This window comes from Parambassis ranga, chromosome 22 (assembly GCF_900634625.1).
Source record: "Parambassis ranga chromosome 22, fParRan2.1, whole genome shotgun sequence".
Lineage (NCBI taxonomy): Eukaryota > Metazoa > Chordata > Actinopteri > Ambassidae > Parambassis > Parambassis ranga.
Window position 1 is genome coordinate 11,457,314 of NC_041042.1, and position 18,750 is coordinate 11,476,063.

Consider the following 18,750-nt stretch of genomic DNA (forward strand, 5'->3'; position numbering starts at 1 on the left):
GTTGATGTGTAATTTTACACTCATTGTACATGGTACCGTCAAGCCTGCAGTAAGTAAGAGTATAAGCCCTGAGCTAGATATACAAGCTATAAAAATAATATGGACGCTCACTGCTCGCAGCCCAATCTCGAAAGTCACACACACTGCAGAGGATTGTAATAAAAAGTATTTTAAACGTCGTAACAATACTTCCGTGTTGTTAAGTGTACTTTAATAATACTGCACACTATTATTTGACTATCGTAAAAAATAGTCCTGACCCCTTTAAACGCTCTTGTTGACTGCAAAAAACTTCTGAAATGTTTTTAAAAAAACACGCGGAGCGCGTAACATCGCACCGTGGGTCTTTATAATGACACTTTTGCCACACAATGAAAGTGGACGTATGTCCGTACTGAACTAAAATATGATTACAGATGTGCTGCTCACTAATACGCACACAGAAAGTGCTATAATCCGTAGATATAATCCGGGATATGTTTCTGAGTAAATCGCCCTTATCTCTTTTTACTTACCTTCTCATACACATTAAATACAGACACACATCAATATGATAAAAAATATAGTGCCAGTTTTATGAAGTCATGGCCTCTTTGATAAACGCTTTTTTAAAAAAGTTATAATCCAATTTTTAAAATTATGACAGATTATCTCATAGTGTCTAATGACTGGAAGAGATATTTTACCAATTTTATTCACCTCTCCAGCACTATTAAAATTGATAGGCCTATTATAGAATTAATATTTAAATCATCGGTGCCTCTTGTGCAACCCTGTAAAGTAAATGATTGTTTTTCACTTTTTGTAAACTTCTTTATACTTTTGTAAAATTTCTAGAATTTCAGTGATACCTGTCGACTTTGTCAGTGTGGATTTTTGTGTTTGATTTTTGTTCACATCTCAGTCGTTTTTAATCTTTACACTGCAAGAAATGTCAGTCTCAGAAAGTCTGTTAATATCATAATTTAGCCTAAAAAGCTACTTTCTACTACTTTCTTTCTAAAAACATGACGTAAAATATTAAAGATGCGTATGTTGCCTCTCAAAACAGCTTCTAAAAGATTTATTTTGAAACCATATTTTGTTGTTTTAGTTGTGGGATTTTAATGTGCTGCTGTCTGACAAGTGTTTAAAACAGAGAGCGTGGGGGTGAAAAAAGGAAAATTGTCTTTGTCAAATGTATTTTGTATTTGCATAAGAAGAAGTATGAAATGTAGGAGCAGGGAGCCGACAGACTTGCAGGTTGATTGGACATTTTTTGCAGTGGGCATTGTGGAGCCGGTGTGCTGCTTGTACTCAGGCTGTCTTTCCCCTCTTGCAGTCACCCTTTATTCCCACTGCTCGCACTGGTTTTTGAGAAGTGCGAGTTGGCGACGTGTACTCCGAGGGAGCCCGGCGTAGCAGGCGGCGATGTCTGCTCTTCAGACTCCTTCAATGAGGACATTGCAGTCTTTGCCAAACAGGTTAATTTTGCAATACATATATATATATATATATATATATTTATAACAAAAATATTTGGGATGTTGTGGCTGCGTCATGGCGCATAGTTTTCTGCTTGCTTCATATTTTTTTTGCAATAAAAACTTACTCTTGATATGATTAAGGATATTAGTGTGTTTATACTCTGTAGAATTTCCATTGGCACACAAGTTGTTTCATTTTTTTAATTTGTGTTATCAGGTTAGAAACCAGGACAAATACAGACACACATTCCGCACATTTCATGCCAAACTAACTTTGACATTTGGTGTATTATTTTTAGGTCCGAGCAGAAAAACCTTTATTTTCATCAAATCCAGAGTTGGACAATTTGGTAAGCGCACCTCTTTGTCTCTCAGTAATTCTTCCTCTTTATGGTGCGGTTACTGTGCGCCGAAGTGTCCACAGAGCATCACGCAGTAAATATGTGAACGTATGATTTAAACTTCCGCACAGATGTCAGATCAGTTTTGAAGTGAAGCTCTGTGACCACATTTGCCGCTGTCATTGTTGAATCTCCCCATCCAACTTGACCCAGCTGACCAGTGTGTAATTACTCATTAGACTGCGTGATGCAACTTTGTTTTAGAGAGATATAAAAATATTTTTTTTGCTCTTGCTGGCTGTTGTGCACTTACTGTTGTGACGGGTGGATTTTATTTTTTTTACAACCCTCACAAATATGAATCCTGTCATGTGAGCTGTGTTTATTTTTGCTCTTTCTTTCAGATGATACAAGCCATACAAGTATTACGGTTTCACCTCTTGGAATTAGAAAAGGTACTTTTATTTTCTTTGTCTAAATAAATCTCACTTTTTTATCAATCATGCCACCTGCACAACAATGAGTGTTCCTCCATAAACAGTAGATACCTGAAAATAAACCGGGATGTATTGAGAGTTTACGCATGTCCATTTTCATAAAATATTCTGTTTTATTCATCCAACTATTGATGTAAGTGAAGTGATTATTGATCAGATATATTAGAGCCTGCGCATGGCACGTTGCACTCTGCTATTGATCCTCAGATTTAGTTTCAGCTGCACATTATTTGGCCAGCTTACGGCATGCTGTTTGTTTTTTTGTCGTCCCAACTTGTTGCTGAGGTCTCAGGAGAATAATAAGCTCTGCAACAATTTCACTATTGTTTCCTTGCCGCCGATAATGCCCCCTTAATTGGAGTTATTCTTGGACTGGCTGAAGCGTTTCCCCATCCTGAAAAAATGTGTTTTTTTTCCTCCTTTTTTTAGGTGCACGAGCTCTGCGACAATTTTTGCCACCGGTACATCAGCTGTTTGAAAGGAAAAATGCCAATAGATCTAGTTATTGACGAACGGGATGGCAGCTCGAAATCAGATCACGAAGAACTCTCGGGATCGTCGACTAACCTTGCAGATCACGTGAGTAACCTTTATTATATTCACGCTCGTGCTGTGTCTGCATGCGTGTCTGCTGCTGATGGAGAGGCCCTTGTTTCTGATGAATAATCGATTATATTTAGATAATGTGATTTCTTCTTATAAAGCCAACTTTTGGGCTGCTTAGTGCTCAGTGTGTGACCCTGCTGTGCCATCAGTAAATAGAGCATGCTCTGTTCTGCAAGGAAAATGTGCCGATCGATGTTCTAAGGTCAAAAGCTACATGTGATACAATAGACCGAGTTATTGTTTTAGTCTTTGATTAGGAGCAGTCATGTGTGCATAATGCGTCCGTGCTTGCCTGCGTGTGTGTGCTCGAGGTTTGAGCGTGTGTATTAGAAGGTGCGCGTGCGTGCATCAGTGTGTGTGTGTGTGTGTTTGTGTGTGTGTGTCGGTGCCCTGCATTATGGAGAGTTGAAAAAAATACGTGAGGCAATTATCTGTTACGCAGGTTTAACGTTAAAGCAGGGTATCAGCGGTAAGCTTTATAGCTTTAGGCCAATATTTAAAAAGAAAGGGGCTTTATATTTGGGGCTGTGGGAGCTGGATATGGCCTGTGCGTAAAGCTGTGGATTTTGCTGCAGAGGTGGAGAAAGTGGTAGCCTATTGAAAAAAGATCTCAGAACTAAAGGCTTACCATCAATGTCAAGTTCACAAGGCATATGACGGTTCGTCTGGAGGCCTTCCATTGCTGTTGATGTTAATGTGTTTAATTGTTCCGTATTGATTGCCGTGTGGTTTGCTCTGCAGTTGCTTTCTCCTCTGCTCCCCGCTTTATGGCTGCAGGCTCCATAATGCTGAATTCAATTATATGCACCTGAAGTACAGTAGCTTTAAATTTGAAGATCGATTCTCTGGTTTAAATTGCACATTTTCGGCGTAATAAACACAGAATCTCCTCCTCCGCTGTATGGATTGAGCTGACAGTGTAGTATTGAGTTGATATCTGTGAATTACAGCTTCTTGCATGTCTGTGATAAAGCTAATGTTTTGGTGGAGGGTAAAAAAAAATGAGCGGCTAGTGTAACAAAGTGACTAGTTAATATCTGTGCAGCACAAGGCCAAGCCTATTAGGAATTAAAGCAGATTTAAGTGTTATGCAAAGTCTCTGCGCTGCATCTGTTGGGTCTGGCTATAGGCCTAATAGCAGTGGATTCCCTTTGAAAGCCCGTCGCCTTCACGGGGCCACGCATGCAGCGCGCTGGCTGCACAAGGTGAACTGAGACATAATTAGACCGAAGATGTCGACATTGGCTACGGAAAACAGCAATATTGTGGTCCTCCCCAACACAAGTGTAGAAATGAGGCATGTTGTTGTTTATATTGTGGAGATTAGATAAACTAGCCTGTTTAGTTTCATGGCAGATGGCTGATACTCAAGCCAATTTCCATTGGGTGCCTCCAGTGCTCAGACACCAGCTTTGTCATCAGTCCACTTGTAAGAAATATTTTGATAATTACAAAATTAAATATGCCAATAAAGCAAATCAGGAGCAGCAATAAACAAAGGAGGTTACACGACAAGCCATTTATCTTGGAGTCATTTGGAATGACCAGCTCATTAGGTATTTAAGGTTTGAGGGATTTATTTCACTTTTGTGGCACCAGTAAACTTTTTATTATACCTAACTGCTGCATGGGCTGAATTTGACTAAAGCAGTTTTTTTTCATTGTTTGCTTTTAGAGCTGTGACTGAGCTGGAAACGTTCATACTCCAGATAAAGAGCTATTTTTTTGTGTGTATGATGTTTATGTGAAAACAATATTTGCAGAAAGTGAAACATTGCAGTCATGATCTTTTGTCTTGTAATAAATAGTTAGCTTCACCAGCAGTGATGTCTAATTGCAAAGAGTCTCACATGCCTAAAAAATGTGTTTTGAATATTGGAAACAATACATAAAAATGTGCATTTGGCTGCAAAACTGTGCCGCTGGATGGAAAGCAATTGCTCTTCTCCATGTGTTGATTTATTTATTTTTCTTTGTATTTGGCTGCTTTTATTATTCATTTCTGTCCTCGCCGTCTCATTGAAGAGAGGAAGGCGGTTTGATAGTTAGATATGCTAATTTATTTAGTTTAGAATTTCTCACGTCCATTTTTCTTTGCTTTGATATGCATTTTTAATATATAGCCCTGGGCTACATCTCATTTGGTGAAAGTTGGTTTTTCTGGAGATGATGAGGCTCTTCACTGAGAAGGAGGCAGCCCGTTGAGCTTGTTTTTTTTTTCTTTTACATGTGTGTCTCCCCTCCCTCCTCATACCTGACAGTGGAGTATAATAAGTGCAGTTTTATTTACACTTGAATGCAGCATTGTCTTAGAGATGATTGGATTATAGTATAGTGAGAGCAGGATGAGGCCTTGCTGACACTGTTGATTTCCCTTATTCGCTTGCGGTGAGTATCTCAACCATGTAGCCCACCCAAGGCTTCCTCACTCATTGCCCCCCCATCCTCAGATCAACCGCATCCTATTTAAATAAAAAGGGAAAAAAAGACTTTGTCTTACACATGGTGGGTGATATAGAGGAGAAAAAAAAAGTACAGAGCGGTGTAGTTTTTGTAAATGGTTGGTGTGTGTGTACTTGTCAATGATTTGCTCTCTTGTCTTTTAATTAATGAATACAATTTCTATCTTTTCTGTGCTACATCCAATTAGGGAGACAAATAGAATTAACAGTGTCTGAGTATTATCTGTTCTAATGAATTAGCCTTTGTGTCTTCTGGTGCTATTGTTCCGTGTCTTCAGTCAAGCTTACATATTAGCAGAAGGCTTTTTCATTTCCTTTATGCATATGCTTTATGCTGGTGGAAATTCTTGCACAGTTTCAGTTTTGTTATACAGGAATTCTGTAGGATTTTCAGGCCCCGCTGCTTTGTTTTGGAGAGCTTTCCTCAGGGAGTGATAGTAGTTCCCATAGTTATGGTGCAGCTTATCTTCACTCTGCATGGCTGCAAAGAGAGGGAAAAGGGAAACCGGCCCTTTTCTGTTTGGATTTGATTCTTCAGTACTGGCTCTGACCGCTGCAGACCATTGGCTACCAGATATGTCACAGGTGTAATAAAGTTGAGCCTATGCAATGATTTCCTGTGTATCAGGGTGGAGATGGGTGCTCGGTAATGTCCTGTCCTAGTTCTGTACATCACTATGCACAGTGCGGCGCATACGCAGCCCTTGTGCCTGTGGACAGCGAGCCCTCGGGTTGAGCTGGCCTGCTGAACCGTGGAATTTCTCAGTTTTGGAGGTACTCTAATTCTACTAGCTTTGTTCTCCTCGGGGACTTACTACGTTTGGATCTCATGAAAACAGTCCATTGTTGATTTGGGCCGCTCTGTCTGTTCCACACAATTGTTTTGTGATGGTGGGATGTCTGGCTGTACATTTCCTATTTGATTAGCGTTCAGAGGCAGGGCCCTGTTGGCAGGCATATCTAATCATCGCTGCTGTGGCCGAAGAGAGGCTATACTCACTTGTTGCATCTCCCACACTGTAAACGGCTGCAATGAACAGTTGCTAAGCAGGAGTCATTTTTAGATCATGAGGGATCTGTACAATATAGTTAATTATAGCACAGATATAAATTTACATACTAATTTGTATTATGTGTAAAATGTCAGTTTTATGTTGCCATTCCTTTTTTTTTTGAACATGTCATTTTGATGGCTTAACAAGCCATGAATCACAATAGCATTTTTTAAATTGAATTTCTTCTTTCTGAAGACATATTTGCACATCTTATGTTGTTTCACTACAGTGAGTAAGATTGTTTTTTGCCTCAGAGAAAGTTTTCAGGCATAAATACAACCAGTCAATCCCTCTTGTCTGTTATAACATGCTGCGATGAATTATTAGCTGCTAAATTAAGGGCTCTTTATATTCTGGATAATTGAGGGTGTTGTAAATGCTCAGCTGTTCAATAGAAGTGCACCTACACTTTTCTAAAGTGGCTGTATATAATTACGAGCTCAAGCCCAACAAAAATGTGTGAGGAGTTGTTTCTCTTTTTCTGTTTATAACATGTGCCAAGATGTGTCCTGAAATGTCAGCTCGCCTTATGATTTACTGTCCTGTGTGTTTTCTGGTGTGTCAGCGATTCTGTACATGTTCAGCACAGGATCCCTGTAGCGGCTCTTCACTGTAACACACACACACAAAGCTAGTCATTCCCAGCCTACCTTACACTGCTGTTACACCGACAGATTTCTCCCCTTTCCCTTCAGGTTTCAGGGGAATTTGAGGGAAATTCAATGATGCTGCTAAATCAATTTTATTTGAAATTCCTAGGGATGTAGGCAGAGTGTAGTGAGGCAAGTGAGATTGTGCCAGGCAGGTGTTTGTAAATGAGAAACCAGGGATAGCAGCAAAGTAGACAGCAGCATTCTCCTGCTCTCCTGTGGCCTGGCTGCACTACAAGCCTTCCTTCCCATATTGTCTCCTGCTTTTATATTAATTACAACTGGTATTATCAGCCGCCAGTTGCTAACCCCAGCAAATAGAAAAGGCTGCCCCTAGAGACCACGCTTCTTTTGTATCTTATTCTCAATCTTGTCCTATTGTGGATGTTTGTGTGTGCAGTTCTGCCTGCACATGTATGTGTATTTGCTTGCTGGCGTTCTCCTCCTCCTCCTCCTCCTCCTCCTGGTAACACTGCTCTTTAACACAATTAGTGAAGAGCATGGAGTGAACCATGTTTGACTCCTAATTATGCCCAGCTTTAGGGAATAGTCACATGGGCTTGAGGCCTTTTTTTCCTATTTCGCTTCGTCCTCTTTTTTTTCCGAGGACTTCTTCTGTAGGTTGAAGAAGACTATTTGGGTGACATGGTTTTTTTTTTCAACTTGTTTGAACTTTATCATACCCACGGGGGTTGTGACAAAATGGTTGTGTGTGTTTGTGTTGTGCAGTTCAGTGTCTGATGATGCACCCTCTATAGCTTACGGAGGACCACTAAATAATTCATAGGGAGGAAAGGCTGTTGCTTTTGTCGCCTTGTTGAGTGTGGAAAGTTAACACGGTTGTTTTGATATTTGTTGTTTTGCAGACATGGTTATGAATGAATGGTGACTTACAGACATTAAAGGAGGAGTGTGTGTGCCCCATTGCATGCACACTAGCTGTAGTAGTCTATTATTATTAGAGGGTGAGATATAAAGTTGCAGTCTTCCCTTTTCTCTATAAGATCCAAACTAACAAAGCATTATCTATATATTCCTGCACACGGGCCCATTAAATCCACAGGGTAGCAAATCACAGGAAAATATCATTCCCTTTAACACCATTAGCTGAGGTGTCTTTGAATTTAATTTAGTGCCAGCACCATTAAAAATGACACATTACTCTGCAATGATAGCTAAATTAAGTCCTATCGATTCCACTGTTGCATTAAAACCATGCTGTGGCCATAGCTGGCAAGTGTTGGAGAGAGAGATAGAATAAGAGAGCAAGTGTGTGTCTCTAAGAGCAGCATGCATAGTTTTCAGGTCTGTCTTGCGTCTCGCCGACAGTGGGTGTCTCATTGTGAGGAAGCAGAACCCAGTCATTTTCTTCTCTTGGAACAACAACAGCCCGTTCTGAGAGTACAGAGCCCAGCTCTGCTTAAATACATTATGCACTCTGAGAGTCTGGGAGTTTTACCTTTCTTCCTTCCATCCCCCTGTGTTTCATATGACAAAGACAAAATTAAACTGTTTTCAGAGGGTTGATGGGCTTTTCCCACATTAGTGATGTTACTTAGCCAGTGCTGTGTTGAGAATAACAGAAAATTACTATAACAACAGACCTTGTTCCCATGAAGTGTACCATGTGTTGATCGGTGGCCCAGAGAGTGAACACATCACAATCATCCACCCCTCTTGGAGCAGGGACACTTTTCCCTCGGCTCACTGTGGAGGGTTGAAACCCACGCACAGGCTATTGTTCACCCTGTCTTCTTGCCCTTCTTCTGGGTAATTCTCCGAGCTCTTTATCTGATTGCCATCCGGTGAACAGCTGACGCTGAGAGGGCCTTGAGTGGAGCGCGGGGTCTGAAGGGTCTTGTGTGTTTCTGTCTGCTGTTTTCAGCTCCAAGCTGTTTGAGAAAACAGCCCGCCTTCCCCAAAAAACTTAGCAGATAAAAGGGCCTCACTCACAGGCATAGCAGCAGCCTCGCCTTTGCAGCAGAACAAGCAGCAGCACATCAGGACTGTGTGCCCAGGGGAACTCGACAGCGGCTTGTCTTATAGCCTCTGTTTCCCTCCAAACCTCTATTAGTCTCCGGGCTCTATCCTGTCTGTCCTCCTCCAGTACAGCTCACTCTGACTGGGGCAGGCAGAGGCAGGCAGGCAGGCAGGCAGGCTCCTCTCTGGCGGGAGCTGAGGCAAAAGAAGTTCATCAGGAACTCTGTTCAAGTTGGACAAAATGGTAAAAAGGTCTATTTCTTGGAATATTCTGAGGCATGTACATTTTCCCCTCTGCTTTCGTATGTATATATATGTGTTTATGTGTGTTTGAGGGAGAAAAAAAACACATAGCGGGAACTGAGAAGTGGGCTGAGGTTTGTGGGAAGCCTTGGTGCAGGCCTGTGTTTGTTTGGCTTGGGTTCTGCTCAAGGGGCTGCTTCTCTTGGGCCCCAGACAACGTTGGTCTTACGTTTGCCAACATTTTGTCATCATGCTCAGGTGACATGTTAAATTGGGAAAGACTAGCCGAGGTTGTGTGAGCTATGACGCTGCATCAAGTCTGTTTGAAGTGTGTACTTGATTGAGCCAGTGTGTTTGTGGGGTTCAAGTGTAGTAAATGACGTGATCAGTCTTTCCCTCTCTTGCTTGAATGGCAGAGGAAATTCCACCTCTAGCCTGCCTTCATGTGGCACTGATAAAGCCTTTCCTGTACAGTAGAAAATCCTGTTGCCCTGTGTGCACTGACAGGGCAGTGGGAATGACCAGGAAAGAGAGGAGGAGGAGGAGGAAGAGGAGGAGGAGGGAAAATGAGCTGCAGGCAGGGCAAAAAAAGTCTCCTTAAAAGCTATGAATTTGTTTATGGGTATTTCTTTGAAGTTAGCCAGCTGAGATTTAACACTTTTTTTTCAAGATATCTTTGTATATATAAAAGTGAGTGTGCATGCATGTGTGTTTATACTTCTTTCTCTATTATGTCATTAGCATGTGTGCGTAAGTGTATTTCTGCAGTCGTCTGTGGGCGTGTGTGTATGTCAGTGTGGGCGTGTGCACATTTTTGGCAGATTAGCAGGAGAATCACTGTCATATCTTATTTTCATTTCTGACAGTGGTAATGATTAATGGTGGCTGTGGTGTGTTTGGACTTTTTACCTCTATATTTCTCACTTGACACGGAAGTCTCAATTGGTTATGGTATAAATGAACTCCACTGGGCTCTACCATATGTGTTTAGACGATTACTCACAAGAGCTCAGCTCTCTACTTGCAACGTTCAAAATCAAACGCCACATTAACAGTGCTGTGTTTTTTCTCTCATGCATTAATGAAACACTTTGATTACAGTGCTTTGACTTATAGCCAGCTGTGTTAGCGCATCCGTTGCTTCCTATTCATCTGCGATTATTGCTTCTTTGATTGTCTCCTAGCTGGGACATAAGTAGCAGGGGTTCTTCTCCTTTCCAGGAGAATGTAAGCAGGCCAAGGACCCTCACAGTGCCTGTAGACCCTTACAGATGTCACTCTCATATTTCCAGAATACTCATATGAACTTTCTCTTTTTCTCTTTTTCTCTGTTTCTCTCCCTCTACCCCCTCCTCCCCCCGCACTCTCTGTTCCCGGTTTGTGGTTTGGATGGGGAATGTGGTTGGATGCACGGATGGATGGATGGATCCCACGCCTGCTTTCTCCCTTTTTCAAACCTCAGAACCCAGCTTCCTGGAGAGACCACGATGACGCCACCTCCACACACTCAGCCGGCACACCGGGGCCCTCCAGCGGGGGACTTGCTTCACAGAGCGGCGACAACAGCAGTGAACAAGGTGAGCGAGTGTGGAAATGTGCATGGACACATGTATATAAACAAGTGCAGTCAAACACCTAAGCATACATAGATCCATACAGGACAGGCACGGATCCATGCAGGACATATTAATCATCATACATGGATAGAGTTGCCAGCACTTCACTTTAACCCTGCCTAATGTGAGATGTATAGTGAATAGAAGGCACATTTCTCTTTACACATGTCCCACTCTTTCCTTTAACACTTTGGATTATCCCTATTTTTGACTGGCGTCCATGTAAACACACCTAAAAATGAATGCGCTTATCCACAGTTACACACATGCCACACATACAACCAACAGCCACTGTAATACACCTACCTCAAAAACAGCTTTCCAAAATGTTGCTATTTAGAGAGCCAAACAAAAGCTGGTGATTAATAGTATATTTCTGCCAGTTCCTGCTTGAATTTAAACCATATTAACTTTGCCTGCACAACAGCCCCTAATTATGTCTCTCTGAGCCTTGTGTTATCTAGTACACGACCTGCCAAACAGCAATAATGCATTTCAAAACAAATGTATTTGAATTTATTACAGATAGTGTGTTTAAGTCATAGCTATCTGCCTTGTATTTTTGTCACGGTGTGTCTCAGGTTTGACATGTAATTCGTGAACAGCACATGTTATTAGGTAACTTTAGATATCAATGCACTGTGAGAAGAAAAAAAAAACAAAGAAGTTTATGAAGTACTACTGCTGTCTGAACTGAGAGAGCAGATTATAAGCTCCTGACCTTCCTTTTCTTGTTTTGAATGCACCAAAGATCCCCTTTCACTGGCGGGTGTGTGTTTCTGTGGGTTTTTTTTCTGTATTAGTGTGCTCCCTCTGGCAGCATCCAGAGTTTTTCATGAAATTTCATCACACTGTCTACTCACACACACACGCACACACAAAAACACCCACTTCTGCGGCATGTTGTGTCTGTTTAAGGCTATCGCTTTGCCAATAAGCGATCAAATGTATGGATGGGACGCATGCTCTGTGGTGGGGGTTGTTTAAATCATAATTCTGCTCTTTAGACAGAAGCAGCTTCTAGACCATTACTGACCACAGATGGAGGGCCGCAGCTGACCTCTGTGGTCAGGACTAGTTGGAGGGAGAAAGACAATGATAACTAAGCCTTAGTTAAGCAACAGGATGTGTCTGTATGACAGTGTGAGTATAAGGAGGGAATGATTACTAAAATGTAACATAATTGATGTTCATTGGGATGATTGCTTTCACAACAGAAAGATTGCAGGGACAAACACAGAAAAGCATATATCACAGTGATTTTTACATCAGGAACCTTAAAACTTGAAAAAGAAAAACCAGAGCAATTGTAGAATATTTTTCAAAACAAAAGATCAGAAGACAAAGCCCAGGTAGTGTTTTACACTCCTCTGTGCAATTGAATGTGAGAGATGAAGAGCAACTGAAAGAGGAGGGGGAGACGAGAGAAAGAAATGCACTGCCTATTGATTATCTTACACACATAAGTACAAGTGACCTGTAATCCACAGAGCACTTATCGACTCCTTTCCCCACCGTATCCAGTAACAGCGGATCAATACGGGCCAAAGACAGTTACGGTACAACACCATGCAGCCGGCCAAGACAGACCTAGACTAGATCAGGTCCAGAGCCTGACCTACACTGAAGAGAGCTAAACGCTACATCCACCAGCTCAGAGGCGCTTTGTGGTTAAAAACGAAGATTACAGCTTAGAACACAAGCTGAGATTTAAACGAGCCATTGAAGTGCAGAGGTGAAAGAGTAGAGAAGGTGAAAAAGTAGGCACAGCGAAAAAAAAAAAGGAGAAAGAGAGAATCGGGAAAGAGACCAAGGGCAGCTGATTTAATGGTCTAATGAGGCCGTCCTCTAGCCAGTTGTTTTGTGTGAGGCATGCTCTGACCTTTCGCTTCGCTCGGGAGCCCCGCCGCCTCATTTTTCACATTCTTGCAATTACGTTAACGCTTGAAGCGCTCGCTGACTCCCGACTCTGGCCCTTCCATTCTGACAGAGCCTTCCCTCTCCAACCTCTTCCCCTTTCCTGCCTCTCCCCCTACTCCAGTGCGCTCCACGCATGAACTCGCCTCCTATCTCAATACATTTCAACATAAAATTTGTAGTCCGCACTCTCAAGTCCACAGAGAAAATGTGAAATGTGTGCTTCACTTCAGTAATGGGGTCTTTAACAGCTTGGCCCCTGTTAAAAGGGGTGACAGTGTGGATCAGTTGAGGAAGAGAGAATAGATGGGGGGGAGAGAAAGAGTGAGCGAGGGAACTGCGATTTTTTTTTTTTAGCTGCCAAGAAAAACAAACTTTTTTTCTGGCATCTTCCATATTGAAAGGCGTGTTGTGTGTTTGCCTTTGGCTTAAAAATCATTTACCACAAAAACTGATCCTGGTGCATCCTCATTGTTCAATATGTGATCAGAGATTTCCTCTAAAGTTTATATGAGTTTCTGCTGGTTGTTTTTAACAGTATAACTTTATTTAACCTCTTAGGGGATGTACAGGAGAGAGAATGTTACTCGCGTACCTTTAAGTACGTGCATTATGCAGGCCTCAAGATAGTTGCTGTTTCACTTTCACAATCTCTGGCTGGTGTCTTAGCATTTTTCTGAGTCTGTGCCAAAAAACAATTTAACAAGTGCACAAATATGTATTATCATCCCTCTTGTGGAATAATTTATTGTTGAGCAGTAAACCAAGGTGAAGCATGTTCATAGCTGTCAGTAAAGATTGCCAGTTAAGGTTGTGACACATATGAAAAAGGTTCCTGTTTAAAATCTGCAACCTCTCCTTAATCCCTGATCTTAACAGACATTTAATCAGAATTTCCCTGCTCAAAAAGAAAATATGAATTATCACCCTCAGGGCATGTTCTGCACTCTCACTTACTGACTCTTAGAGAGTGACTCCCTGTGTTCTGCCTAGATAAACAAAATCAGCGGTTAAGGGGAGATGGTACAGAAGGTAACATACAATAACTTTGTTGGCTCTGTATGCACATCATTTTGATTAACAGTCTTTTGGAGCTCCTCCAAGCTTATCTTGAAACATCAGAGACATCAGTTGCAGGGAGTTAAATTTGATGAATGTGCATGCCTTAAGATAGCACTCGTTTCCAAGCAGGTGTCGGTAATATGTTAAGCACCCAGAGTGTGATGAAGCAGTGTGATGAAATATTCTGCACGTTCGCTCACACCAAACAGAGTCAAGTCAGATGCACTCAGTCATGAACTGTAAATCCCCAAATTCTGATTCAGTATGGTAGGTAACATTTATTTCCCCTCTTGCTCTATGTGATAAAAGCATGTGTCTGAGTCTGCGTGTGCATGCCTCAGCTCCAGTCCACACTTGTAATTATTAGCTATGCATGAAGACCAAATCCACGTTGACATCTTGAGTGCTGAGCAAAGGGGGCTTTCTGTACAATTCCCAGATTCTACTGTAGATGGAAAAGGCTCAACAGAAGAGAGGAGAAAGCATTTTGTACATTTTCTCAGCAATTGAACAATCCCCACGCTTTGCGGATAGACAGACTCCCCAGAGAGACTGAGAGAGGCATAGATGGAGAGAGAGGGAGGAAGAGAGGGAGAGCTTGAGTGTTCGGCTCCAAGGGAGCATGCTGCGCTTGATGGTGTTGTGGTACATTTGTGTGTGTGTGTGTGTAAGTGCGGTGAGCTCCTTTGGCCCTGGCTTGGGGCCCCACTCAGTAAGGTCTTTGTGGTTGAGCTCACCATAGGGGGGTCATTCCTGTTGGGGACACGACTCCTGGTGTCCCAGCATGAACAAGCCCTGTTGAATCCTACATTTTCCAGACTTTTGGATTTGCTTTTTTTATTTTTTTTTGGGTTGCATATAACTCAATGAGACTCAAAAATGTGTGTAGCGTAAGAGAAAGAAAGAAAGAAACATGTAACCATAGTAGACAGAACACCAAAATCTCTGCTAAACACAAGATGGAAGCCTTGTTGCATTTCAGTAGCCTATACTCCAACTCTGGAGTGATTGGCGAGGTGTGTCTGTATATATAAAGCATACGATGTGTGTGTGTGTGTGTGTGTGTGTGTGTGAGCACGTATGTGTTAGCTGTTTCCTTCTAAGTGCCTGTTAGAGTTTAATTTAGTGTAGTAATTAAAGCTGAACACTGGCCCATAAACAACAGATAAACAATAAAGCAGACCCAAGCCCTGCTGTTTCATGGCTCTCACTCCCAGCTGTTGGAGCACTGATAATTTTTACACAGTGCCCCCACCTCACCACAACACAATGCTGAAGCAACAAGGGTGTGTATGTGCTGTAGATGTGTACATGGGTGTGTTTTAGTGTGTAATGGCAAAGGCTGAAGAAAAAAAAGGGTCAAAAAAGCACATAAACACACAGGTTATGTCCACTCCCCCCCTCTCAAAAGAAAACACAGAAAACCACAGTGAGGCAATCAGAAACCTACAAACCAGCTCAATGGCAACAGAGATCACATAAACATTAAACCAAGTGCTGCCATGTTGCTGTTTAGCTGTTCAGTTGCAGCAAGTGGAGCTGCACCTAAAAGTAAAGATATACCTGTCTAATGGAGATAACAATGATACACCGTTTCTCAATAGGATACTGTGTGCAACTTTAGCTTTGTCACTACATGTCAGCTCCATGTTAGTCAGGTGTCTGTTATGGAAACAATATGTCTGATGGTTTGTTGGGAAGGGGCAGGGCCATTGTTGAAAGCTGAGAAGAGTTGCTGTGGAGGGGGAGAAAACATGGTACGGAGGGGATACTTTCATGATCCCATTAGCATAAAAGAGGCTAAATTATTCATGTGGAGTGCTTAATCTATAGGGAAAACTATAGTTAATGCACATAGTTTTAAAATGGATCTCTCCCTGCCTCTGCTCTAACACCAGATTCTTGCTGGATTCAGCAATCGCGGGCCTTTACGGGAACGGCTGTCACTCTCTCTTGCATACACACACATAGACATAGTGCGTGTGGGCATACGTGCACACTTGCTTAAGCACTGCTGCACTTCAGGCTGTTTCAAGGGGCTCTGCTCACAGGCTCATCCCCTCTCTCCCTCCATAAGTCCCTTTCCCATCCCTTCTCTCCCTCCATTTATTCCTCCATCTTCTCTCTCTCCCTCACCGGCTCCCTCCTTTACTGTCTGCCTCACACTCCTCTCCTCACTCACCCCTCTCTGTCTCGCTCTCAGTACCGCAGACTACCTGGCCCTCATCCAAAATGTGATTAAAGAGAATGATCAGCTCCCTCAGCTCCCTCTTTCCTTCCTCCCTTCCGCTCTCTCTTCCTTTTTTCTTGGTCTCTGTCTTTCTTCTGACCCTGTGTTACAGCTTGAAAACAGCAAAAGAAAAGGTACAGTAAAAGGATGATGGCTGCCAATATAGTCAGCTCCACTTCCAGTAACTCTGCCTCTTCCTCACACAACATCACCACCACCCTTTGCCCCTCTATGAACAGTGCAGCTTAAGAGTTCCCACTCTTCTGGTCTCCTTTCCCCCTCAACTCTAGATGGGGCCTGGTCCCTCTGGTCCATAATCATGAACAGGCCCCTGGCGCGACCTGGCCCAACCCAGCCTGGTCGAGCTTGGCCAGGAACTGGGTCCTACACAGCAGGAAAGGCACATTAACTGGGTCAGCCTAATGTGCAAACTAATGTTTGGAGAACATAGGGAAAAAATTACCCAGATTATTCTGACAGCAGCTGAGGAGAATGTCTGTTTTGCGCCATTAAGGGAAAGCTTGGGGGAAATGTTTTTTTCTTCCTTTCTTTTCTTTTCTTCTCTTTCTGTCTTACTCTAAGAAGTAGATGAAGACCAGCTTATCTGGGAGAGAGCTGAGCATAGTTAAAAAAACAGAGAGGAAACAGAGTTGCAGGGAAGTAATCAGGACTAAACAACAGTAAAAGGAGGGGAGTGACTTTTTCTTTTTTTACCCAAAGCCTTCAGCCCAAAACAAAGAGTGCGGTGCTGTTGTATTACTTCATTATACAGTGGGTTTACACACCCATGTTCCATTGCTGATTACACTAGTGCATGTGCTGATGATGAGGAGTGCACAGGGGTCTGATGTAATATGGCTGAAAGGGATTTTAGCGCATGCCCCAAAGGGCATTTCCATGTCCATTAATGCCTCTGCTGCATTTTTGCGAGCACGACAAAGCGCTGGTTCTTTAAAGGGAGAGAGTGTTTTCCCAGGAAATTTTCTGTCTTGTTTCAACAGGGTAGCCTGAAGGGGGTCAGCCAAGAAGTCACCCTTAAGAGGTGATAATCCAATCGCTCTAGTCCTCGCCAGATTTGTTTTCACCTTGTCTGGCAGTGTGTTTTTGTGTGTGTTTATAGAGAATGTAAGCATGTGTGTATGTAATAGACATAGAATAGGAGGCAGAGATGCCACTGGTTTCTGTGTCCAAACCCCAGGCCCCTTTCTAGATCAGAGAGAGGTTATGCAGGCCAAGTCTGTCAAAGGCACACCTGCAGGGAAACTCCAAAAACCCTGACTGCCAGCTTACACAGGCCCGTTTAAGGTGTGCTTATTTGGAGTTTAACCCTGACTTCAAATGTCCTTTCCCTCTCTTCCCCTTTGTGTATGACCAATGGGCCTTGTGCTCTTTTACTTTCTTTCCTTTCTTCTGGCTCCCTTGGCTATTTAATCTCTTCCACCACCCCCACCCTCCCAATTCTCCTCCCCCTAATGTCCAAACCTCACATCTCAGCAAAGATCCATCCAAAAGACAGCACGCGGTTGAGTGGAGTGGCTTAGCAAGGCTAGCTGTAGCTTGTTCACTTACTGTGTGGTTTTCTCGTGTGCAAACTGGGGTTTACACACTAAAGCATGTTTGGAACTGAGCAAAGCCGCTATACCCTACAGGTAGTGCTTTAACCATGCTGCCACCGTCCAAGAGAGTGGGAGGATGATAAAGGAAGTGTGTTACAATCCGAGTTCTTCCTCTCTGCTTCTGATTTTCACGCGCACATCTTTCACGTTTATGCAAAGCTTTTGAGGGCATTATGCAAGATAAGCTCATTTTCTAGTCTGATTCCCACTCTAGTACATGCTTTAATGACTCTTAAAGCCAAGGGCTGCTTTTTTAGGCATAATAGCAGTCCCGCGGTCTCTCAGTTTCCACGTAGCCAGGGTGCTTTTTCCACACCTGATCACTTTTGTTCACCCATTTTATGGCTATTGGGGAGCAGGCGGAGGTGAGCGATTTGACAGTGGTTAGTGCCATGAGCCCTAATGTTTATTGGAAGCAAGCGTCTAATAATTTTTGATTACCCCAGAGGAGGTATTAGCCATGTTAGTCAGCAAGGATAATTTCTTATTTACATGCCCCAAGCAGTGAACACTCTGAAGGAACACTGGGGCTAAATGCGCAACAAAACGAATCAAACATGCCAAACGAGATGCTCCATCCTGGCTGGCTGCAGGGCTGAAGCTGAGAAAACCTTCATTATGCATTTACCATAATTCATTTAGAGGGTTATCAATTTGCAGAATACAGAAAAGATGTTTGGAGGGGGAAGCAAGAACGCCATATCAAACGATGGAGGAGAAAAGAAACAAGGGGAAGCAAGATGAAAAGGAGTAAGATATTCAAGGATAGCTCGCTGCCTGGATTTTTGAAATTACACACTTTTCTATGTTTTGAGGCAGAACTTGCGCGTTAAATGGTGCAATCTCCTCTCTTTTACCAGTGTCACGCTCCGCCCCCTAAAAAAAAAAAAAAAAAAAAAGCAGAAGCTGATTCCCCTTTAATGAAAACTGTTTGGCTCAGGAATTCTCTTCCTGACATTTTTTTTTGTTTTGTTGAGATCGCAGCTACACAGAGATGTTCTAGTTCAAA

The 18,750-nt window shown here is 42.5% G+C and overlaps 1 protein-coding gene across 8 annotated transcripts in view; it reads left to right on the plus strand.

Annotated features, from left to right (window-relative positions):
- Positions 1-18,750, plus strand: part of meis2a (Meis homeobox 2a) — a 75,598-nt gene that overhangs the window by 1,719 nt on the left and 55,129 nt on the right. For all 8 annotated transcript variants that reach the window (XM_028395296.1, XM_028395299.1, XM_028395297.1 and 5 more), the window contains exons 3-7: positions 1,322-1,463; positions 1,766-1,816; positions 2,212-2,262; positions 2,734-2,883; positions 10,763-10,877. In XM_028395296.1, the coding sequence (XP_028251097.1) occupies positions 1,322-1,463; positions 1,766-1,816; positions 2,212-2,262; positions 2,734-2,883; positions 10,763-10,877 (509 nt within the window). The remainder of the gene's footprint in view (positions 1-1,321; positions 1,464-1,765; positions 1,817-2,211; positions 2,263-2,733; positions 2,884-10,762; positions 10,878-18,750) is intronic.